This window comes from Argiope bruennichi, chromosome 1 (assembly GCF_947563725.1).
Source record: "Argiope bruennichi chromosome 1, qqArgBrue1.1, whole genome shotgun sequence".
NCBI classification, from domain to species: domain Eukaryota; kingdom Metazoa; phylum Arthropoda; class Arachnida; order Araneae; family Araneidae; genus Argiope; species Argiope bruennichi.
Window position 1 is genome coordinate 78,393,486 of NC_079151.1, and position 20,310 is coordinate 78,413,795.

Below are 20,310 nucleotides of genomic sequence, written 5' to 3' on the forward strand. Positions count from 1 at the left end.
AAATGTCCCAACTTTCTTTGAGCTTATTTGTTGATTAATTTTTTTTACTGTCCCTCCCCCCGATTTTTGTTGAACTCCGAGAGTGAGTGGAAAAACCAGTTAATTAGATAAAAAAAATGGAAATGCAACTTCAAAAAAATTTTCATGGGGTTTGCAGCTTTGTAGAGGTAATGGACAAACCACTATTGGATAAAAGGTTTATATGCTATAAATGAAATGTTTTATCTTCAAGTTAATGTCCAAAGAAATGAAACTTTTCATAAATTTAAAAGTGGCAAAAATATGTTAATAAAGGATTTGATGGTATAATTTGAATATAATTATTTACAATTATATTCAAACAAATTGGTCTGAATGTAATTATAAAAAAATTTAGAGGAGTTTATTAAAATTAGAGATGAAATTGTGCCACAATAAAATTTTAATCAGTAGCTTCAGAAATATTTATCTTAAGAATTAATTTTAAAAGTATATTTGACCTAGGAATGTACTTTCAGAATGCCAAGTGCAAATTTCAATTAACCATTTATGAGGAGTTCTTGTTACATGTATTTCTGCTTTATTTTTATAAATTTAGATCTATGGCAAAGGCAGATATTATTTAATTCATTTGGAAAGCAATATTATATTTACATAGTGGCAGGAATGGGGATCACCATTTATACTATAAAAATAAATCAATTTGATTTTATAGTTTCTTCAAATAACTTAAACAATCCTTTTTCTATAGTTCCAAATATCTATTATGACAATCATGCACTTTTGAATACCTAACAGTCTATAATTTATTGACATATTATTATAATATTCAGTCAAACTAAATTAAAAGACCAGGAATCTTTTGATTTTTTTTATGTTAATGAAAATTTATAATGTGCTGCTTTATTTTGATGTTTATTTATTTACATTGAGAAAAGTACCTAAACAACATAGCTTTGTTGATATTACTACATATTATAATGGAATCCAATAAATTGAGCAAGAAAGTATTTAATTATAAACATAGAATATTATCAGTAATTGATAGATATATTTTCCCCACAGAAAATCTTACTAAAACTTATACATTCCTTATATAAAATTATTTTATTACACTACAGTTAGCTGCATTAAGGAAAAAAAGTTATATTGCCATTTCATTAATATTTCAATTGCTTGGAAGAAAAAAAGTCCAAGAATAAAAAAAAAATCTGCAATTTTATTAACTGTGTAAATAAATTTTTCTTGGAAATTTTGCTATCTTACTATTTTAATTATTCATATTTTCTTATCACATTAATTAAATTTTATTAGTAAAGAAAAGTTCGATTTTTTCAGTTAGTTGTACAAATGCTTTAGCTTTGCATTGAACTTCAGCATGTTCCTTTTATGTAAAGAGATCATCAGATTTTACTTTTCTTTAGCCTACGATTCTCCTGCAAATAGGGGATTTTTTTAAAAATGTTGTTATTCTCAATTCTTTAGTAATGCTTATTCCTTTACTTTCAACTTTTCAAGTCTTCAAACATTTTTATTACATTTATTTTAGAAAGTTGATAGCAAATTAAATACACATTTCCTGGCATATTGAGAAATTTTAGCACAAAATTCATTGCAAAAAAAAAAAAAAAAAAAAAAAAAAACATTTAAATAATTTATAATGTTGAAATAATAACAAGTGCTATATAAAAAGTAATCATATGCAAAAAAATAATAGCAAGCTGAAATCACTTAAAACTAAACTTATGTCATTTAAAGAGAATACATAAAATCATTTATGAAAAGAAATGATTTTTTTTCCTTCAAGCATGAAAGAAGATTTGTAAGGCAATGAAAGGAATATATTTTCCTACCATTATTAAAATTTCCCTTATTTGAGGGAAATGCTTTCACATTGATTTCTGAACTCATTGGCATTTCGCTAGAGATAAGACGGTGAAAAAAAAAATCACATTATTTAGCAGATCTAGAGTGAGAACAATTCTATTTCTGTATTTGAAAAATAAGCACTTTTAAGGACATTATAAGAAATATTGAAAATAAGCAGTTTTTGAGGATTTTAAATGAAATTTATTACCCTGATTTAAGCTTCATGTTAAATTAATCTTATAAAAAAATAAATATTCAAAATTTTCAATTTAAATATAATTAACATTACTTAAAACCTGGCCATAATTACAAATACATTTTGACATAAACTTACTTCGAAAGCCTGTCTAATTGCTTCAGTGTTATTTGGTTCCATGCTGAGAGTATTGCCAATTTTAAATCATTCCTATCCTGATATCGGGCTCAACATGATAAATTGCATCAATCATTAACTTCAAAGATTTTTATTGGGATTAAGATAAAGTCTTACTATTGCACAACTTTGATATGCCAGTACTCAATCCCTTTTTTTTTTGCTGAATGTATTATTACATTATTATTTGGAATATAGTTTGAAAAGAGAAAAAGATTATTCTCCAGCATTAAGTGATAAGAAAAATCTTCCATTAATAAAAATCAAAGGTGTTTTACAACCGTTGGTCAAACCAATTCAGACATCATGGAGGTTTTAACAATATTTTCTGATCTGTCTAATATCATGCAGTAATACTTTAAATTATCTGGACCATTTAAATTGAACTTTTTTTGATTGAATGGATAACTGGTGCATTTCATTGTCCATATTGAAATCTGGTGTTTCAATTTTAGCTTCATTTTTATTTTCTTTGATTTTTTGATAAAATTTTTTCTGCATTTTGAGAGTTTACAATTTGCCAAGAAGTTCCAGTAATGGACTCTGTATAAGATAAATGTCTGAGCACTCTTTCCGTTACTTTCATTTTCATTAATGATACCCCCCCCCCTCAATAAATAATTGGATTCCTTAGTATACTTTTTACAATTCCTTGTAAACATTTGCAGTGGATTCTTCCCTCTGTATTAAAAGTTAAAATTTTACCAACTTTTTGTTGTTTTGGGATTTTAATAAATTACAGAATGATTTTATCAGAAAAACCAGAATACATATAAAAAGATGCAAATTAGAAGTCAAACAATTAAAGAATTTTCATTAAATAAACCAGAAAATATTGCTTAAAATAACATTTACAGGAATGCTTTATTCTTAACTAATATTATATTATGTAATAGCTAATGACAACATTAATTTTTTAAATCATTAAGATACATTCAAACAAACAAAAAATACTAGCTAAAAATTTTATATCCTAAAATTTTTATTTTCAATTAGTACTTTATCATTTGTTATTTTTCATAAAGATTAACAAACTAATAGTAATATTGATCACTTTTTAAAACTGTAAATTATGTGATTTGAATAAAAATATTACAATCCCGAATTTTACATTTTCCAGTTTATAATTTTGTCCAAATTTTATACAAGTTACAATTGCACATTTTTTATTATTGTTAATTTTTAAAAAATTTATTTCTGAGTCATATTAAATTTAGAAGTATTTTAATAATTATTCATCTTTATTTTACTGTAGAAGAATTATAATGAAAATTAAAATTTCCTGAGTTTCCGACCAATAAGAATACTGTTGTCTTTATAAATTTTGTACAATTAATAATACTGTTAACTTTTTCCAATAGAGAGCTACGAAGTTTGAAAAATAAACACAGCAAATGAAATTTATTTTTAACATTGCTGTTGCTGATGTCATTTGATTCATATTTACTATCTAATTAGATAGAAAGTATGAATCATGGCAACCAAGTGTTCAATAATTAGCAAAGAAAGAGGAAGTCCATGATATTGGTTCAATTAAGAAATTGGATATATTTCAATAAAAAAATCTTTTAATTTAAAATACAAATGTAACTAATCACATATGAACTGAAACATACAATTCTTTTATGTGTAAACAATCCAAATGTCTCACACAATACTTCTCATAAATAGAATTTTTAGTAAATTAAGTTCAGTAACATTTCATTGCATAACAGAACTTCTGTTTCAAACCGTATAAATACAATGAAATAAATGAAAAAAAAAAAAAAAAAAAAAAATTACAATGTCTTGACTTTTAACTGCTTCATCTTAGGAGCTTTCCTCTTCAATTCACGACGATGTTCACGCTCCTATAATTAACATAGGAAGTTGCTCACTAAAACTTTCATAAAAATTTAAATTAATTTTTCTCTTTAAAGCTATTAACAAAATGTTTATATAGATCATACAAACTTTATCAGCTAAAGCATGCTTCCAAAAATGATACTTCAACTATTCAAATCCCTCAAAATAGGGATATTCAAATAGGAATAGTTGCATAATTTTTTTTAAAAATAAATTATATTGCTTTCATTTTTAACTGCTTCATCTTAGGAGCTTTCCTCTTCAATTCTCGACGATGTTCACGCTCCTACATTGAAATGGGACAGAAATTAATCAAAAGAAACAAAAAATAATTCAAACAAATCAAAACAAAATATAATTGCAAAAACTCAATCAAACTATGTTTAAAATAAAATTCATGCTTAACAAAATACATGCATAATAAAATACAAATAATAATGATTCAAGAAAAACAATTTAAATAAATGTCAAGTTTTGAAAAAAAAAAAAAAAAAAAAGATAAATCTGTATAATTTTATGATACATCAAATAATATAAAATCCAAGCTCTTGATTTTAAATGAAATTTTCAGTTGCATATAAATATATACATACATGTATATACTTAAAAAAATATCAAAAACTGATGGTTTGTATAAAACGATTCTTTTTTACAGGGTAGAAAGATGTATTTTTATTTTCTATTTCCTGAAATACAAATATTTACACAATTTATTAACTGCACAGAGATAAGCAATTTATAAACTATTACACGAAATAGCATTCCAGATTTTTCCATAAATATATATTAGCAGAATTATTGAAATGGGGAAATAATTATTTTGAATAATATCTAGAATTTCTCTAAAATGTAAATTAAAAAATAATTGTCAAAACTGCACAATATACTTGAATTTCCAAAAAATTGTATAATTCTTATATTATTTTAAGTCAGTCCTTTACAATTAAACTAAAATATATGCAACAATATTAGTTTCAGATATCTCACATCAGAAAAAGAAAGTACTTCCAACCATAAATTAAACGCTTACAAGATAAGGAATGTGAAATTTCTGCAAAACATAAGCACCATAGCAAAAACACTTTTATATTAAAATTTTTTAATAAGTCATTTCAAATGTGTATTTAAAAATATTTATGCAATAACAAAATTCTAATATTTATTTCTGAAATACAGCAGAAACACATCTACCGTAAAACAAATTTTTGGTTTTGACAAAAACATACCATTTATCCTTATTGGAAAAAAGAAACAAGCTTTTATAAGATTAAAAATAAAAATCTAGGATTTTTTTAACATTTTAAAAAAATTAACAAATTACTAATTAATTTGGATAGATCATTTCTGAAAGTGTCACCTTGATGTAGAAATACAGCATGACCAAAAATTTTGTAGTTGGGATGAAAAATATATTTTTCCAGTGCTATCTCACCATATTTAGCAATCTAGAACATTTTATTTACAGCTATATAAGCCAAAAGCTAAATGCTTTCCATGATATTTACCATCAGAATATTGGCAAAACTGCCATAAATTACTAATAAAAAATGCCATGTTCTAATTAAATTGTTTAGATCAGGCTTTTTTAATAGAAAAGTGTAGTAGCGTTCAGAAATGGCCAGATAATTAAAAAAAAAAAAATATTTTATTGCCGCTTACTTCTGAAGTTTAGTATAGAGCCTTTTTTTTTAATGGTTCACATTTTGAAAATTTAATAAAAACCTGCTTTTTAACCTATATGCAATAATAAATAAAATTTTCTTACTTAAAATTTTAAAAAATACAGGAAAAAGTAATTACATATTTTATGCAGAAATGCAAGTTATTTCACAATTCCTAGTTTTCATAAATAAAAGAAAAAGTTTCATGATTTAAAAAAAAGCCAGCTCTGTATTTATAAGTATGATGGAAATAAAAAATGATAGTTAATGCTTTTTTTAAATTAACTTGAGACAATATATTACTTTGCCTTGCACAGAATTGAACTGCTTTAAAGTTAAAATTAAAGCAAAGGAAGAATTTTTTTAAAACTACAATATGAACAAATTTAATGTAACTAAAAAATATGATGAAATGCCTTGTTTTGAAATTCATTACAGTAACAATCATTGTTACTAACTGTACGCAAAACTAATTTTCCAAAAATTACTAAAACTGTATAAAATATGCAATCATTTAAGCGAAATTGGTTTGATTGAAAAGCCACCTTTTCTATCACACTTCCTTTAAAATGGCATAAAAATAATTTTTGTATGGTAATATGCTTCAATAATATAAAGGAAACACATTATTTTTTTTTTTATTTTTTAATTAAACTTGGTAACTAAAATTTTGAAAAATCTATTCTTATTGGGCCAAGAAGTAACTTGTCAAATTTCAAACTTCAATGGTTTGTGCTGCACATTGCTTTGTCAGTCAAGATAAACATTTCAATGGGAAACAAACTGTAAAAGTTACAGAAAAAAAAAAAAAAAAAAAAAATAACTAAAATTTGGCGAAATTGGTCCAACAAATAATAATTTTCAAAAAGATGGAGACACTGGGAAAAAAATTGTGAAAGAAATCATGATTATTGAAAACGCATGGCTTTAAGTTAAAATTTCTTTGTACAAGATTTTACACGAGTTAATGTTATTATACATTACAATGAATTCCAATTAAAGATAATGCAATAAAATCCCTTTGACAGGTTGATCAAGGGATTGTTTCATAACAATATATTAACGAACAATAATCGAATATATAATTAACTAAAGAGGCTTCAGTATAAATGTTTTTAGAACAGCTTTTCAATGTTTTGATATGTCTCAATGGTGCATTAAAATTCATCTTGCTGTATTCTTATTTTCCGTTCGTCGAACCAAGCAGCATATTTTTCTTTAACAACACATGAAAAGATTACACATTTATTTATCCAGCATAACTAAAACAAATTCTTCACCATCTTTGAATTCCATTGAAGTTTGAATGCTGTTTGAGTTGCAACACAAGATGCATGTACAGATCCTTCAAAATAACCTTTCCATTCACTAATCAACAATGAATGTTGTTAAAAAAAAAGGGAGTGGGGGAAAAGTATTAAATATTATCTTTTATGTATTGGAACTTCTGGATCTATTTCACCAAATTCTTCCCTTTAGTTGGTTTTCTTTCTCGATACATCTGGTAAACAAAATAAAAAAATTTTCTTCGCATTTCTCGAGAAAATTAAAAATTCATTACAATACTATACACCTTGGCTTACTTAGGAATAGATCTTTCAAAACATCAAAAATAAGCTATCATTCAAATAAATTTCTTCTATTATAACTAAAAAATAAAATTCACATTAATAATGAATTCAGCTATTATCTTTTCAGGATATTAATGCATTTTAAAATAACAAGATATTTAGATAATGATAAATTCCAGATTAACTTGCAGCACATTTATGAAATCCACGCAAGATGTAATTTTAGTTATAGTTTTAAAGTTCAATCGATACTTACCTCCCATTTTCGCTGTTTGTCAGGATCTTCTTCATTCATCATTTTTTCTTTTTCAGCACGCCTTTTTTCTTCTCTTCTAGCTTGGGCTGCTTCTTGTCGTTGAGCATGAGTATTTTTCAGGAACACTTCTTCAACACGCTGACGATTCTTTTCTGCTTTTGCTTTGGCCTAAAATCAATAATATGATGATTAACATCAGTCAGTAAATTAATATCTAAATAGATGTCAGTTAATGCTTAAAAAATATACATACTTCTTTGCTCAGCTTAAATCTTTTAACCTTTTCAATGGAATAGAACACTAACTGCAACAGAGGTTTCAGATTTTCCATAATTTCTGGAGTTGTTTTCCCTTTGCCTGGAACTTAAAAAACAACAAAACAAATTAGTATCATTCATGAATTTTTTAAAAAAATATTTAGTTAATTAAAAATATAATTAAAGTTTTCTAATTGAAAATTTATATCATTTGATCAATCTGTAATTTTTTCTAAATATAAATAAAAAAATCAAGATAATTTTATTTTTGATAGATGTTTTTACCAATAATTAAAATTTTCTCAAAACATTCCACATAATTTTTCGTAAAATGTTTCCTAAGTAATCTGCTATTTATAGAGACAAATAATAAATTTTAAAAATATCTTGAAAAATATCATTTTCATTTTTTTAATAATGGAAATGATGTACCAGCAAATGGTCAGAAATGAACTTCCCATCAGTTTCACTTATGCCTTTCTTTAATCACTTAGCAAATCATTTAATTTCCTTTTAGTATTTACTCAAATGTAAAGAGTAATCTGATTGCTAATGGAGAGGGGGATTTGCGGGTGATTATGGACTTATTTATTTCTTTTATTAGGAAAGAGTTTTAAGTTACTTCCCAATTTCTTCATGAAAACAGTAAGAGGAATTTTGCATTTTCTTCCAGGTAACCAGCTAAAATATTTGAGTTGCACAACAGAGAAATCTCTTTTTTAACATAACTATAAATAAGATCATATAAGAATTTACTCAACTTTGTATAATATACTAAGAGAAAATTACTTTCATTCTAAATTGATACATTCCATGAAATGCAAGACTGGTATGTATTCAGATATTAAAGTTTGCACCAATTGGCAATCAAAAGCAAACTTCATTTGTGCATTCTAAATTGTAATTTGGTTCAATATGACATTAAAATTAAACTATTTGCTTAACAATGAAATTGTAGGGGGGGGAAACCCTTACATGCATTCTTAGCCACATATAATGGAGGAAGCAGAAGAACACATCCACACAATAAAGCAAATTTTTATTTTCTAGAAAAACTTTTATTTGCTATAAAGCTATTTTTTGCTTCATAAATTGATTGATAAAACATAATAAAGAATCTGTCTAACTCTATAGGATTGAGCAATATATTAATTTGTTAAATTATTTATATAATTTAACAAAATAGGCTTAATATTAAATTGTATTCTATTTAAGATTTAAAAAAAGATTTTATTCATTTTCACCCTATTGCAATATAATCAGTGCAAATATAATAGATATCTCAAGGTCATCTTTTCTACCTCGCCGCCTTGGCAACAATGCAGCAGCATTACTCTTTTTCTCTTCTTCCTTTAAAGAGTTAGCTTTCTGCATTTTCCTTCTTGCAGACACACATTATAGTTTGATTTCCTGCTATTTATTCTTCATTTTGTTTTATATTATAAGTTAACTCCTTTTCACAAAATAATGTATTTATTTTTAAAGTTCTGCTATCATGATAGTTTTGATGTCAGAGACATTGACAAATGGTTGTTTACTATGTATACAGTTACTTACAAGAATTGGTGTCATCTAAACCGAATTCTACAATAAAAGAACTGCTTTTACAGACACAGAAAGCAAGTGCTGAAATGTGCGATGTTCTCTTCAGAACAAACAGTAACGGGAATTTGTGCAGAGGTTGATAAGACAGCAGCTGCTGAAGGTTTCAACAATATTCCAGTTTTCAAATCACCGATGAAAAAAAATTCTTGAGCAAAACCTATTACAAAGTTGGATGATTTTGATAAAGTGTTGTATGCCAAACTGTCCAAGAATTTTATGACAGACGTTATAAAATATCCAACAGTGGTAAAATTAAAAATTTGTTTAATAGAAAAAAAAAAAAAAATTTTCTGGATGCACGAAAAAATTCTGGGTAATTTTAAAATTATACTGATTTTCACACGAGCCTTTTAAAAAAAATGCACAACATGAGAAATGATTCTTCATCCAGGCCAGTAACATATCTTGATAAAGCTTGGGTAAATATTAACCATTCACCTACATTTATTTGGCAAGTTTCACTAGCCAAGGAGACTTAAAAGTTCTATTGAGGAAAGGATCTAGATTGATCATTTGTTATGCCAGATCTGCTGATCAAGGATTTATTCTATTCACACAATTTATATTTCAGTCTAAGAAATACAGTTGACTATCACAAGGAGAGAAACAGTGAAGTTTAAAAAAATTCCTTTCGTGATTTACTAAGAGGATTGAACGAGCCATCTGGAAAATGTAAGATTTCATAAAAAAAAAAAAAAAAAAAAAAACTCTACATAGATAAAAAGAAAGCTGATATTGCGGTATAGGTTCTTTCTTCTATAGTAAAAATATTATTCATAGTGCCGAAAAAATTCAGACAAGAACTATTGAACATTGTAAAAAAGCACACACACACACACACACACAAAAAAGAGAACATATGAATTTGATCAGATAGCATATGAAATGGCACATGAAGTGGTGAGATTCCTCTTGTATCATTGTTAATAAAATGCAATAGAACTTATTTGGGTGCAGGTAAAATTGAAATAAAAAAGAAAATTTTCAAAATTAAAGATATCAGGAAATTGCTCAATGAAGCACTATTAAACATAATAGTAGATGACTGGAAAAAAATGTGTAAAATATGCAGAGAAGTTACAAAAAGAGGACTTCGCTTAATCTCGTACTAGAGACAATGCAATCGAAAGGATTGTGATCAAATTACAAGATGACAATGAAATCAATTTCAGAGAAAGCCAAGACAAAGATTTTTAAGTAGAGATTTTTTAAAATTAAATATTCTTATGGTTATAGTCTTTTTATTTCTTTTAAAATAAAACATGCAAAAATTCACCCTGATAATCATAACTGTCTGAAAATAGAAGCATTTATTTTTTAAATATATGAATTTATTAAATGTGTGTGAAATTAAAAGTGTATATTGACATTTAGATTTATTAAATTTTCTTAAATATTTAAGCTTTTATTTTTAAATAATACTGTAACTATTTTTGAATCCAGTGAACCTATTTTTTCATATTTAGGTATTTTTGTAATTAATACAATAATGACAATATGTAGACTTCTAATAATAAAATGTATGAATTTTTTTTTAAATGTACCAAAAATAGGTTTAATATACAAAGACAAGTACTTTTAATTATTCCAAAAGATTTTAAAATAACATTTTCATTAGTTTTTTTAAAAAAATTACAGAAGAAAATATCTTCAAATTTAACAATTGAATAAAATTGTTTGCCTACATTGCACTTTTAATTTTTTACAACAAAAATAATTATGTTAAAATATTTTTTAATTATTACCTTAATAAAGATAATAGAAAGTCGTCTTGATTTTAGAATATGTCAATAACATAAAAGCTTTCAAATAGTAGCCTGAATATCCGACTTCTAACTGAAAATGGACTGACGTGAGAAATAAAGTATGATTTGTCGAAATCATGGTAGCAGAGAAGGGAAAAATGTGGAGAGTGGAGAAATTCTATGACCTTGAAATGCCAATTTAGTTGCACAGACTATAAAATGCACACAATCATGTTAAGAATACAATTCATTAGCCAAATAATATTTTATCTGTCCAATTTTCAACGAATTCTAATGCTTAAACTTAAAATCAAGAAGCATCCATAGACATTTAATTTTTTTAAAACTTAACATTTTCAAAAAATATTTAAAGAAAAAGTCTAGTCTGTTAAACTAATTATTTATTTCAAAAACAAACGAAATAAAAATAAACATTTTGTTTTTAAAGGCAAACTTACTGTTAAATCCAAACAGTAACATTTTCTTTGTATCAGGCAATTTGGTCAATTGAGCATCACTGAAATTCATTATTATATTTTTATAAAATGAGAAATATATAAAAATAAATTGTGAATTCAACAAAATACATAAAAGTCCATACTGTAATAAGAAATGAAATATGACACAAATACTCAGCAACTAAATATAAAAAGTTAAAAACAGATACAATATATATAAATAATTGACAGATATGCAATATATTATGATGAATGATGTTACTATAATGCCATTACTAATAATGGTTTTATAGTATTATCATTATTAGAAATTGTGTTATCATTAATAATTTTACAAATAATTAATTAAATTCCCAAAATGATATCTTTTTCTAAATTGTGCCTTTGAAATTGTTCTTATTTTTTCACCACCAATACAGAAGTATTCACATAAAAATTATGCATTAAGGTAATAATATCATAACTATCAGATAATATTAAGGTGTAAATGTTTCTAGATATGTACAATGAGAAAGATTAAAAATATATTTTTACTTTTGAAAAATAAATTTAATTATTTTTTACTACTTTATTTCATCAATATATTTAGTCCATAAATAGGAAATTCTATTTTCTTCACACTAATCTTTGCTTTAAATATAATGAGAGTAAATACGTATTTCTACATGTTATAGCAAAGTATTGATATTATAAATCTACAATTTCTAACCATAAAAGTAGTGAAAACCAGAATTTTCAAAAGGATTATGAAAAGAATAATAAATTATGAAACATTAACTGGAGCAGATTCATGTTTAGGATGAATATTATTGAAATTTGAAAAAATCCTTAGCCAATTCATAACCAAATGTTAACAGTTCAATACAAAAATGCAAACTACAATGATTTTTAAAATGAAATTGATTCATTTTTTGTAATAAAACTCACCTCAATAATTTAATAATCAAAGGAACAAAAATTCTTAGCCAAATTTTATGAGAATAATTAAAAGCTAACAAATTAGAAAACAAAATAAGATGTTTTAAATTGTTTAAAGATATTTAACTATAAGATTATTAATGCATTAACAGTTCTGAATAATGAATGGACATCTAACTAAATACTTACTCCTGAACCTTGGGCCCAGAAAATTGGTCAGAAAAATGAATAAAATCTATACAATCAGAGTACTTTTGAAGAACAGTTATTAACTAAAAATAAATAAATAAAATATATTATACAGAAATATCAAACTTTCAGGTTAATAAAATCATTTTGAGAAAACATTATATAAGGCAAATGATGTAAAAGGTGAAAATATTACAAGCGATTAAATACCTTGCTATCTAACATGGCACTTGAAGCTTCACCCAATTCACTCATCATGAGAAAGTTCTCAGGTATGCCAAGGCGATCTACACTCTTCTTTTCAGGACAATAAGTACTCTAGAGAGGGAAAAATAAAGATTTGAATAAAAAAATATTAATTTATTAATATACAAATGAAAGGCAATTTTCAAATACCTGTTTAGAATTTTCATTCAAATATTTAATTTACTTACTAAATCACTCATTTCTTTCAGTAAACGGGCAGCAGTTTTTTTGTTAGCTAAACAAAAAACAAAATTATCCATTGCATCTGCATTCATTGTCACTTTAATAAGCTGCAAGAGAAGAATAGAAAATGTTATCTGTGAAAAAATTATAAATTATAATAATTTAAGAATTTTTAAATATTCAGCATGATAGATTCTAGAAACAAATTTGGAATAAAGTTCTTTACATCAGATAAATTTGTTTTTCAATAGAATATTTTCCTACATGTTAATTAAAATAAAGTTAAATATTGTAAATTATATATGTTTTACAAAATTATTTCAGCAGCAGACAAGAAATGTTTTCACTAAAGGTTGTTTATTGCTTAGGCTGAGAATGGGAACCAACAGGTTAAATAATTCTAGGTATTAGAATACAAGACTTAGAGTTCATTCAGTTAAATATTCATCCCATGCCAAAGGACCTAAGAATATGTGACATTGAATGTTCTTCAGTAAAGAATGAGGCATATACATTTATTGGGATTATTTTTGATTCTTTAGTCGAACAACAAGGATTGTAGTTTGAATTATTCAAGATTTAAACTACACTAGTTACTAATTATTCAAATTACTAAGATTCAAATTACAATAAATACACAATGCAGAAAATAATCTGAACCATCAATGATCAGAAGATCATTCTTTAATTCCTATTCTGGATGTAAGAAAGAAAATGGCTGAAAACTAAGCATTCAAATAAAACATTAAATAAATAAGATTATAACTTAATTTTTTTATTATTTAAATCTTGTGAGCATTGAAAATTACTCAAAAGAAGAGTGGCAGAGGAGTAAAGTGGGAAAAAATATAATATATATATAAAATAAGATTTTTCAGAATAATAATAATAATAAAAAAGGCAAAATACATATAAATAAAGAAAATTCTACTACAACATACCTTTTTATAATAGTGCAGAGTTAAAAATTAGGAGCTTACTTGGAATATTAAGAAAATATAAATTATTTAAGTTGTTTTAGTTTTATAAAAATATGGCTTTTAAAAATTCAAAACTGAATGACCAACACTATTAAATTTAGAATTTAACACTATGAAATGTATAAGAACACCATTTCAACATTCAAAAATAAGGCAATTTAATATTGACATTATATAAAAATTTTCCTGACTCATAGTTATTATTCACATGTAAAAAATTTTAATAATATAAAATAACACACATAAAAAATAACGATATGGAGAAATTTTAAACAAGACTTACTATTTGATCTGAAGCTGGTCGAAACATATTAGCCATTACACTAACTAAATCTTGTCTTTTTAAAAATTTTAACTCTACAAGCATGCCTTCAACACATACTCTACCACTGCACCATAATGTATATATATTTTCAGATTCTTTTTGTATTCCTGGACTTTCAATTTCTTTTTTGCCATCATCACCTAAAATTAAAACAGGAAAGAGCAACATTTAAAATATGATTCACCTAATTACAAATGACCATATATGTATTAATAATATATCTGTCTATCAGTTGAGAAAATGGACATAAAGCTACCAAATTCGACATCAATATAATTTGGATGTTGGAAAATGTGGGTTTAAAATCATTTTCCCATAACATTTTATTAAATTTTCACCTGTTTTTAAAATTAATTGAAATCTAATTTATAATCAAATATTGAGCAAATTCAGATTTTTTGTACATTTTTTTAAATCAGTAACTTTTTAAAGAATTATTGTTTTAACACAAAATTTAAGTATAAATAAAAAAAAAAATATATATCTTTCCAACAACAATAGCTTATATACTCTATAACAGGATGATTTCATGCAACTTGCAATATATGTTATAAGAAACAAGAAAGAAACATACTACTATTTTCTCATAAGGTTCAAGAGATAAAAGCTCATTTCCTTTTTTACATTTAAATTGACTCTTAACATTTTTTTTGAACTTTTTGAGTTCAGGAATTCAAATTTAAAATTATTTTTTTATAGTTTTAATTTAAAATAAGTAAAAATAAAAGAAACCATGTTAAATATGTCATTAATTTCAAAGAGTAAAATTTTTTAATTTATTGCCGAATAATATAACAAGATGGGATAAAATAATCTTAAAACTAAAATGAAAAGAGAGAAATGAACTGAAGATAAGGACATAAAATACCTGCTATAGAATGGAAATTATATAAAACCTCAAACAAGTTTCAAAGAAATATTTCTATTTATTATAGATATATTTGTGAGTGAAACAAATGATGTTTATAGTATTTCACTTGTTTAAATGAAATCATTAAATTTAAATAGGTAAATCCTTAAATATATGGCATCAATTTGTATGATATTGATTAGAAATAATTTAGCATTGTATTGTTGCATTGTCTTTCACTGGAAAGGAGATGCAAATGATTCTATGTTTAAAAAAAAAAAAAAATGTAATTTTAAGAATTTTTTAAAATAAACTTCACCATATATTACAGTCCTACAGTCATTTCAGAGAAAAATTACATGTTAATCAATTTTATACCCCCCCCCCATCTTTTGTGAACTAAAGAAAAGAAAGTTAGCCACAATATATAAGTTCAGAGGTATCCCCCTTTAAACAACATTATTCACATCATGAAGAATCTCACCAGGACATTTTGCAAAATGCATTTTATTCATTTCACAAAATTAATAGCAACTAGATGTTTTAATATAGAAAAAATAGTTTATTTTTCGCCACACAGCTGATTTTTGTGTATTCTCTTTTCGTCATTGGAGGGGTTTTAGAGCTCTTAAGTTTAATTTCCTTCACAACTACATTTCACAAACAAGTACATATTAAAATACTTTAATACACAAAACATCCTAAAACTACGTACTTTTGTTTCAGGAAATAACAATTGGTGCAATAAATAAATAGACCACAACAGTGACACATTAGCAATAATGTAAAATGTCAATAATAATCTAAAAGCAAACCTCACAATGACCTGCTGGAGGTTTATAATGTAATAAGTGTTTTAATAGAGAAGAAATGATTTTCAAACCTGCAATATCTAGGATTTTACACATAACAAAAAATAATCCAAAATTCTTTACCCTAAGTCAGACAATAGGCATTCCTTTATTCCATTTTTCATCCATAATAATAATAAACAGATTTATAGAAACTGCTCCATTCCGTCATATGTGCTATTTTTATTGGAAATGCAGGGTTATCAAAAAATAAGCTGTCTTGTTCAGAATATTCTGCAGATAATAATACATAATAACCTATGTAAACAATTCTATGTAACCTATGTTGAAATTTTCTTTTGATAATTTTCTATAAATAAAATTTTTTGAAAGATAAGCTTTTTTAAATGCATTATTTATTTCAAAAGTAACCTAAATTTCAGCACAAATGTTTATTTTTAATCTTTATAGAAAGGGAAACCCTATTCCCTTCAAAGATAAATCAATTTATTGACAGTCAGAACAGGATAGTATAGAATTAGCAAAAGGCATGATATAAAAAAATATGCAAGAACATGCATTGCTAATCAACTTTCTTTTGTAGTAAAAAAGGCATAATTACACTGTAGGTTCTATTACTGAATTTTTTTGGACTAAAAAGTTAAGACATAGACAAGTGTCACAAAAAGTGAAAAAAGCAAATTGGAAAATGAAATCTTTAAATGCTTAGTAAATTACAAGAGATTGCATCAGACCATATATTATTGAAAATAATGGTTTATTAATCATTGTGGAATGCTTTAAATTTTATAAGAAGTGAGATGTATTACAAAAATAAGACATAAACTAGAATAATTAGAAAGATTTTGTAAAAAAATTGATATTATTATTTTGCATGACAAGAATCAATGATATAAATTATTACAGGAGTGGGAGGCAGGGTGAAATGATCCCTTTATGTACTAATCTTTTAAATAAGTAAGGAATGAAGAATGGAATTTGGTATATTATGGCAATAGAACATCTTTTGAAGTGAATGAAGCACACTTCTATGTGAAGGGCCTTATGAATGTTTAATACTACTGTATTTATGTTGAAGATGTTATAAAAAGTATGTTAGTAAAAAAAGTTTTCTCACATTTAGTATAACTCTTTATTTTTACAAAAATAAATTTATCCTAATGGCAATTAAAAAGAAATACAATTCTCAGCAATAAAAGTAAAAGAAAAATTAATCTTTCATTGCTTAACGATGACAGTTTTCAATGTCTATTAGCTGTGAGTGAATTGCATGCCCTATCATGTCAAGGAAAATCAGTTATTTAGGAAATTTTCTTGCATTTGCCTTAATAGATAGTCAAAGCTCAAAGTCATATCTACTTTGGGACTCATTATTTATTTAAAAAAATTATTTGTACTGCTCCTTAGAAATGTTCGACAATTGGAGATAGATATTGTGACAATATGACATCCCAACAACAAAACATCAACGGTTAATTGCTTTTACATACTTCTACGTTGGAAGATGCATACAAAATTTGTCATGCCAACACTTTAATAATTATTAGGAAATTAATGATCTCCACTGCTACTATTAGTCTACATCTTATTTAACTTATGAATTGAGTTCTGATTATGGAATGGCTAAAATGCAATAATGTCACTGGAAGAATGATACTAAATGTAAGATATATCATATCCACTTCAGTATAAGTATCATAATAATTAACCATACAATTCATCACTTTCAAATGAGACACATTTGTTGCAAACATTCTGCAACAAAACTTAACTGGTTTACATGCTTAATAATGTTTTTGAATCAAATAAATATGTTTTTCGACATTTCTCTCAATATATGAAAGTGAATTTTATAAAAATATTTTGTGAGTAGCTTTAGGCTATTGCAAAACTATTGAGAACATATTTTGGATAATATGCATATATATGTTAGCGCCAATATGACCACTAACTTTAGTTATAGAATGCACTATTTGCTTTATGAAAACCCAGTATTTTAATAAAGGGCAAAAGGCACTAAATTAATACAATTATTAATGCACTATAAGTAACAAATATTGTATCTTTCAATTATTTCTTAAGAATGAGAGAGAATGATAAAATTAATCATTACATATATTTTAAATATTAAATTAAGGGAAATAAAAGGTATATTTTTCAAATCTATACTTACCAACTAAAGCAAAATTATTCTCCAGGATTTGGCGATGTGAGTTGAACCATGCCATGGCTAATTTTTGGTTTTTATTTCTACCAGCAATGAAGTTAATGAAATATACAAGTAGACCAGCTATCATTAAAAATTCTAAGTAAAAACTCTCCCAGTTTCTCCTAAGATGAAGGGGAACCTAAAAGATTTAAATTTTTCAAACATATTATCTGAGGATAAAAACTATAATTCTAAGACATGAAGGAAAAAAAAAAAAAAAAAAAAAAAACTAACTTTAGTTATCTTAAGATCAGGTTTTTCAGAAGCTTTTCCCTTTACTAATGGCACTTCTTGATCCAAACCTTCAAATTCTTCTTCATCTTGAAAGTGCTCAAATTCCTCACTATCTTCCTATTTACACAATTTCAATTTGTTAATGTATATATATATAAAAAGTCCTTATTTCCATTAAAAAACAAAACAAAGGTAAAATCCTATTCATTTCAAAACATGAAATTCATAAATTACAAATATATTATATAGGTAATTTTTATGTTATAGAAATTCACACTACTACTATCTAGATTTTGAAGAAATTTTTTGCTTACAAATATTATAATGCATTAAGAAGGTTTAAATTATGGTCTTTGGTCAATTAATTACCAATTTATTTTTATATAAAAACTATGTTTCCACATATCTATATAAATAAAACTCATAAATGGAATACCGATAGAAAACTTTAAACTACTGCATCAATTTTCTTCAAATTTTGCTTACAAATATTATGAAGCAGAATGTAATCTTTTGTTAAATTAAGAACTAAACTTCCCACAAAAAAAAAAAAAAACATGACTATTTTATTTTTAATATGGTCATTATTATTAAATGGAAATAATGCATATATTTCAATTATTGAATACACTTACAATGTTTCATTAAATTTAATATCTTTTTTCAAATATTATAACTTAAGAGAAAACAATTAGTTTTGGGCGGTCTTTAAAAATCGTTCATTCAATCCAATGACATTCTTATCTCAATTAAAATAAAGCTACAACAAAATTTTCTTTATTATGATCTTTATATCATGATTTTTTTTTATATATAAAAGCCCTTTTTACATTAAAAATATTTTTTTAAAAAAATGGATCTTTTGCATTTTGTTGATTACTAACATTAAATTTAATCTATTTTTCTATTTATAATTATACACTGATTTATAATGTGATAATTGTAATATACTTAATATAATATTTAAAGTAATAAAGACTATGATGATTATTTGAATTTCGGTACTCCAAATTTCCTTCTAAAATGCTAAAGTTTAAGATAGGTTGAGAAATTTATTTATTATTTAAACAGTTACCAATTAATTAATTTTTTTATTAATAAAGGACAGAATATTTTCATCCTATTCAAAGGTGATTACTTATTGATCATCATGATCAATAAGTTAATAATGAAAAAAAAAAAACATTTAGGAATATCGCAAATAATAATAAAAGACACCACTTCCCTCTAAAAATGATGGGAACTAAAAAGCTGTAATATAATTTGTAGACTTTCTAATAGATATAAACTTCATTCTTCTTGAAATTAATAAAGTTTTCTTATACAAAAATAAAAGAGATGAGTGCATAACTTCACAGAAAGAAGGAAATAAAATCTAAAATTATCAATATGTTGTATAGAAAAAACTATTATTTGGATATTGTATTCATATTACAACTTATTAAATTTTTGCAAAGAAAATATTTTCAAAATTAAACAAGTCAGAGGTTACTTTCATATTACATTGAAAAAAATTAAAACCCTCTAAAACACAAATTTATGTCATTGTTTTAACATATTACCACCCTCACTAGAGTTCTTTTTTCTACTGTAATGACAGTCATAGCAATTTATGTGAAAAATATAGAATGAGATATGCTATAAGGCGATATCATCAAGTATAGCAGGAAGCATTTTGACACTTAAAACATTCACATATTTTAAAACAATAAATTACATCTTTTGTGATATGCCTATATTAATGT

At 25.1% G+C, this 20,310-nt stretch overlaps 1 protein-coding gene across 2 annotated transcripts in view; it reads right to left on the minus strand.

Annotated features, from left to right (window-relative positions):
- Positions 1-3,745: 3,745 nt before the first annotated feature.
- Positions 3,746-20,310, minus strand: part of LOC129957648 (PAT complex subunit CCDC47-like) — a 34,670-nt gene continuing 18,105 nt past the window's right edge. Inside the window, exons 3-12 of one of the 2 annotated variants that reach the window (XM_056070124.1) lie at positions 18,566-18,682; positions 18,296-18,470; positions 14,419-14,600; positions 13,161-13,262; positions 12,937-13,044; positions 12,727-12,809; positions 11,620-11,678; positions 7,808-7,917; positions 7,555-7,722; positions 3,746-4,071 (exon numbers count right to left, since the gene is read on the minus strand). In XM_056070124.1, coding sequence (XP_055926099.1) covers positions 4,000-4,071; positions 7,555-7,722; positions 7,808-7,917; positions 11,620-11,678; positions 12,727-12,809; positions 12,937-13,044; positions 13,161-13,262; positions 14,419-14,600; positions 18,296-18,470; positions 18,566-18,682 — 1,176 coding nt within the window. In that variant the 3' untranslated portion in view covers positions 3,746-3,999. Of the gene's footprint in view, positions 4,353-7,554; positions 7,723-7,807; positions 7,918-11,619; positions 11,679-12,726; positions 12,810-12,936; positions 13,045-13,160; positions 13,263-14,418; positions 14,601-18,295; positions 18,471-18,565; positions 18,683-20,310 lie in introns of both variants that reach the window. The other variant, XM_056070169.1, reaches the window with a different exon arrangement.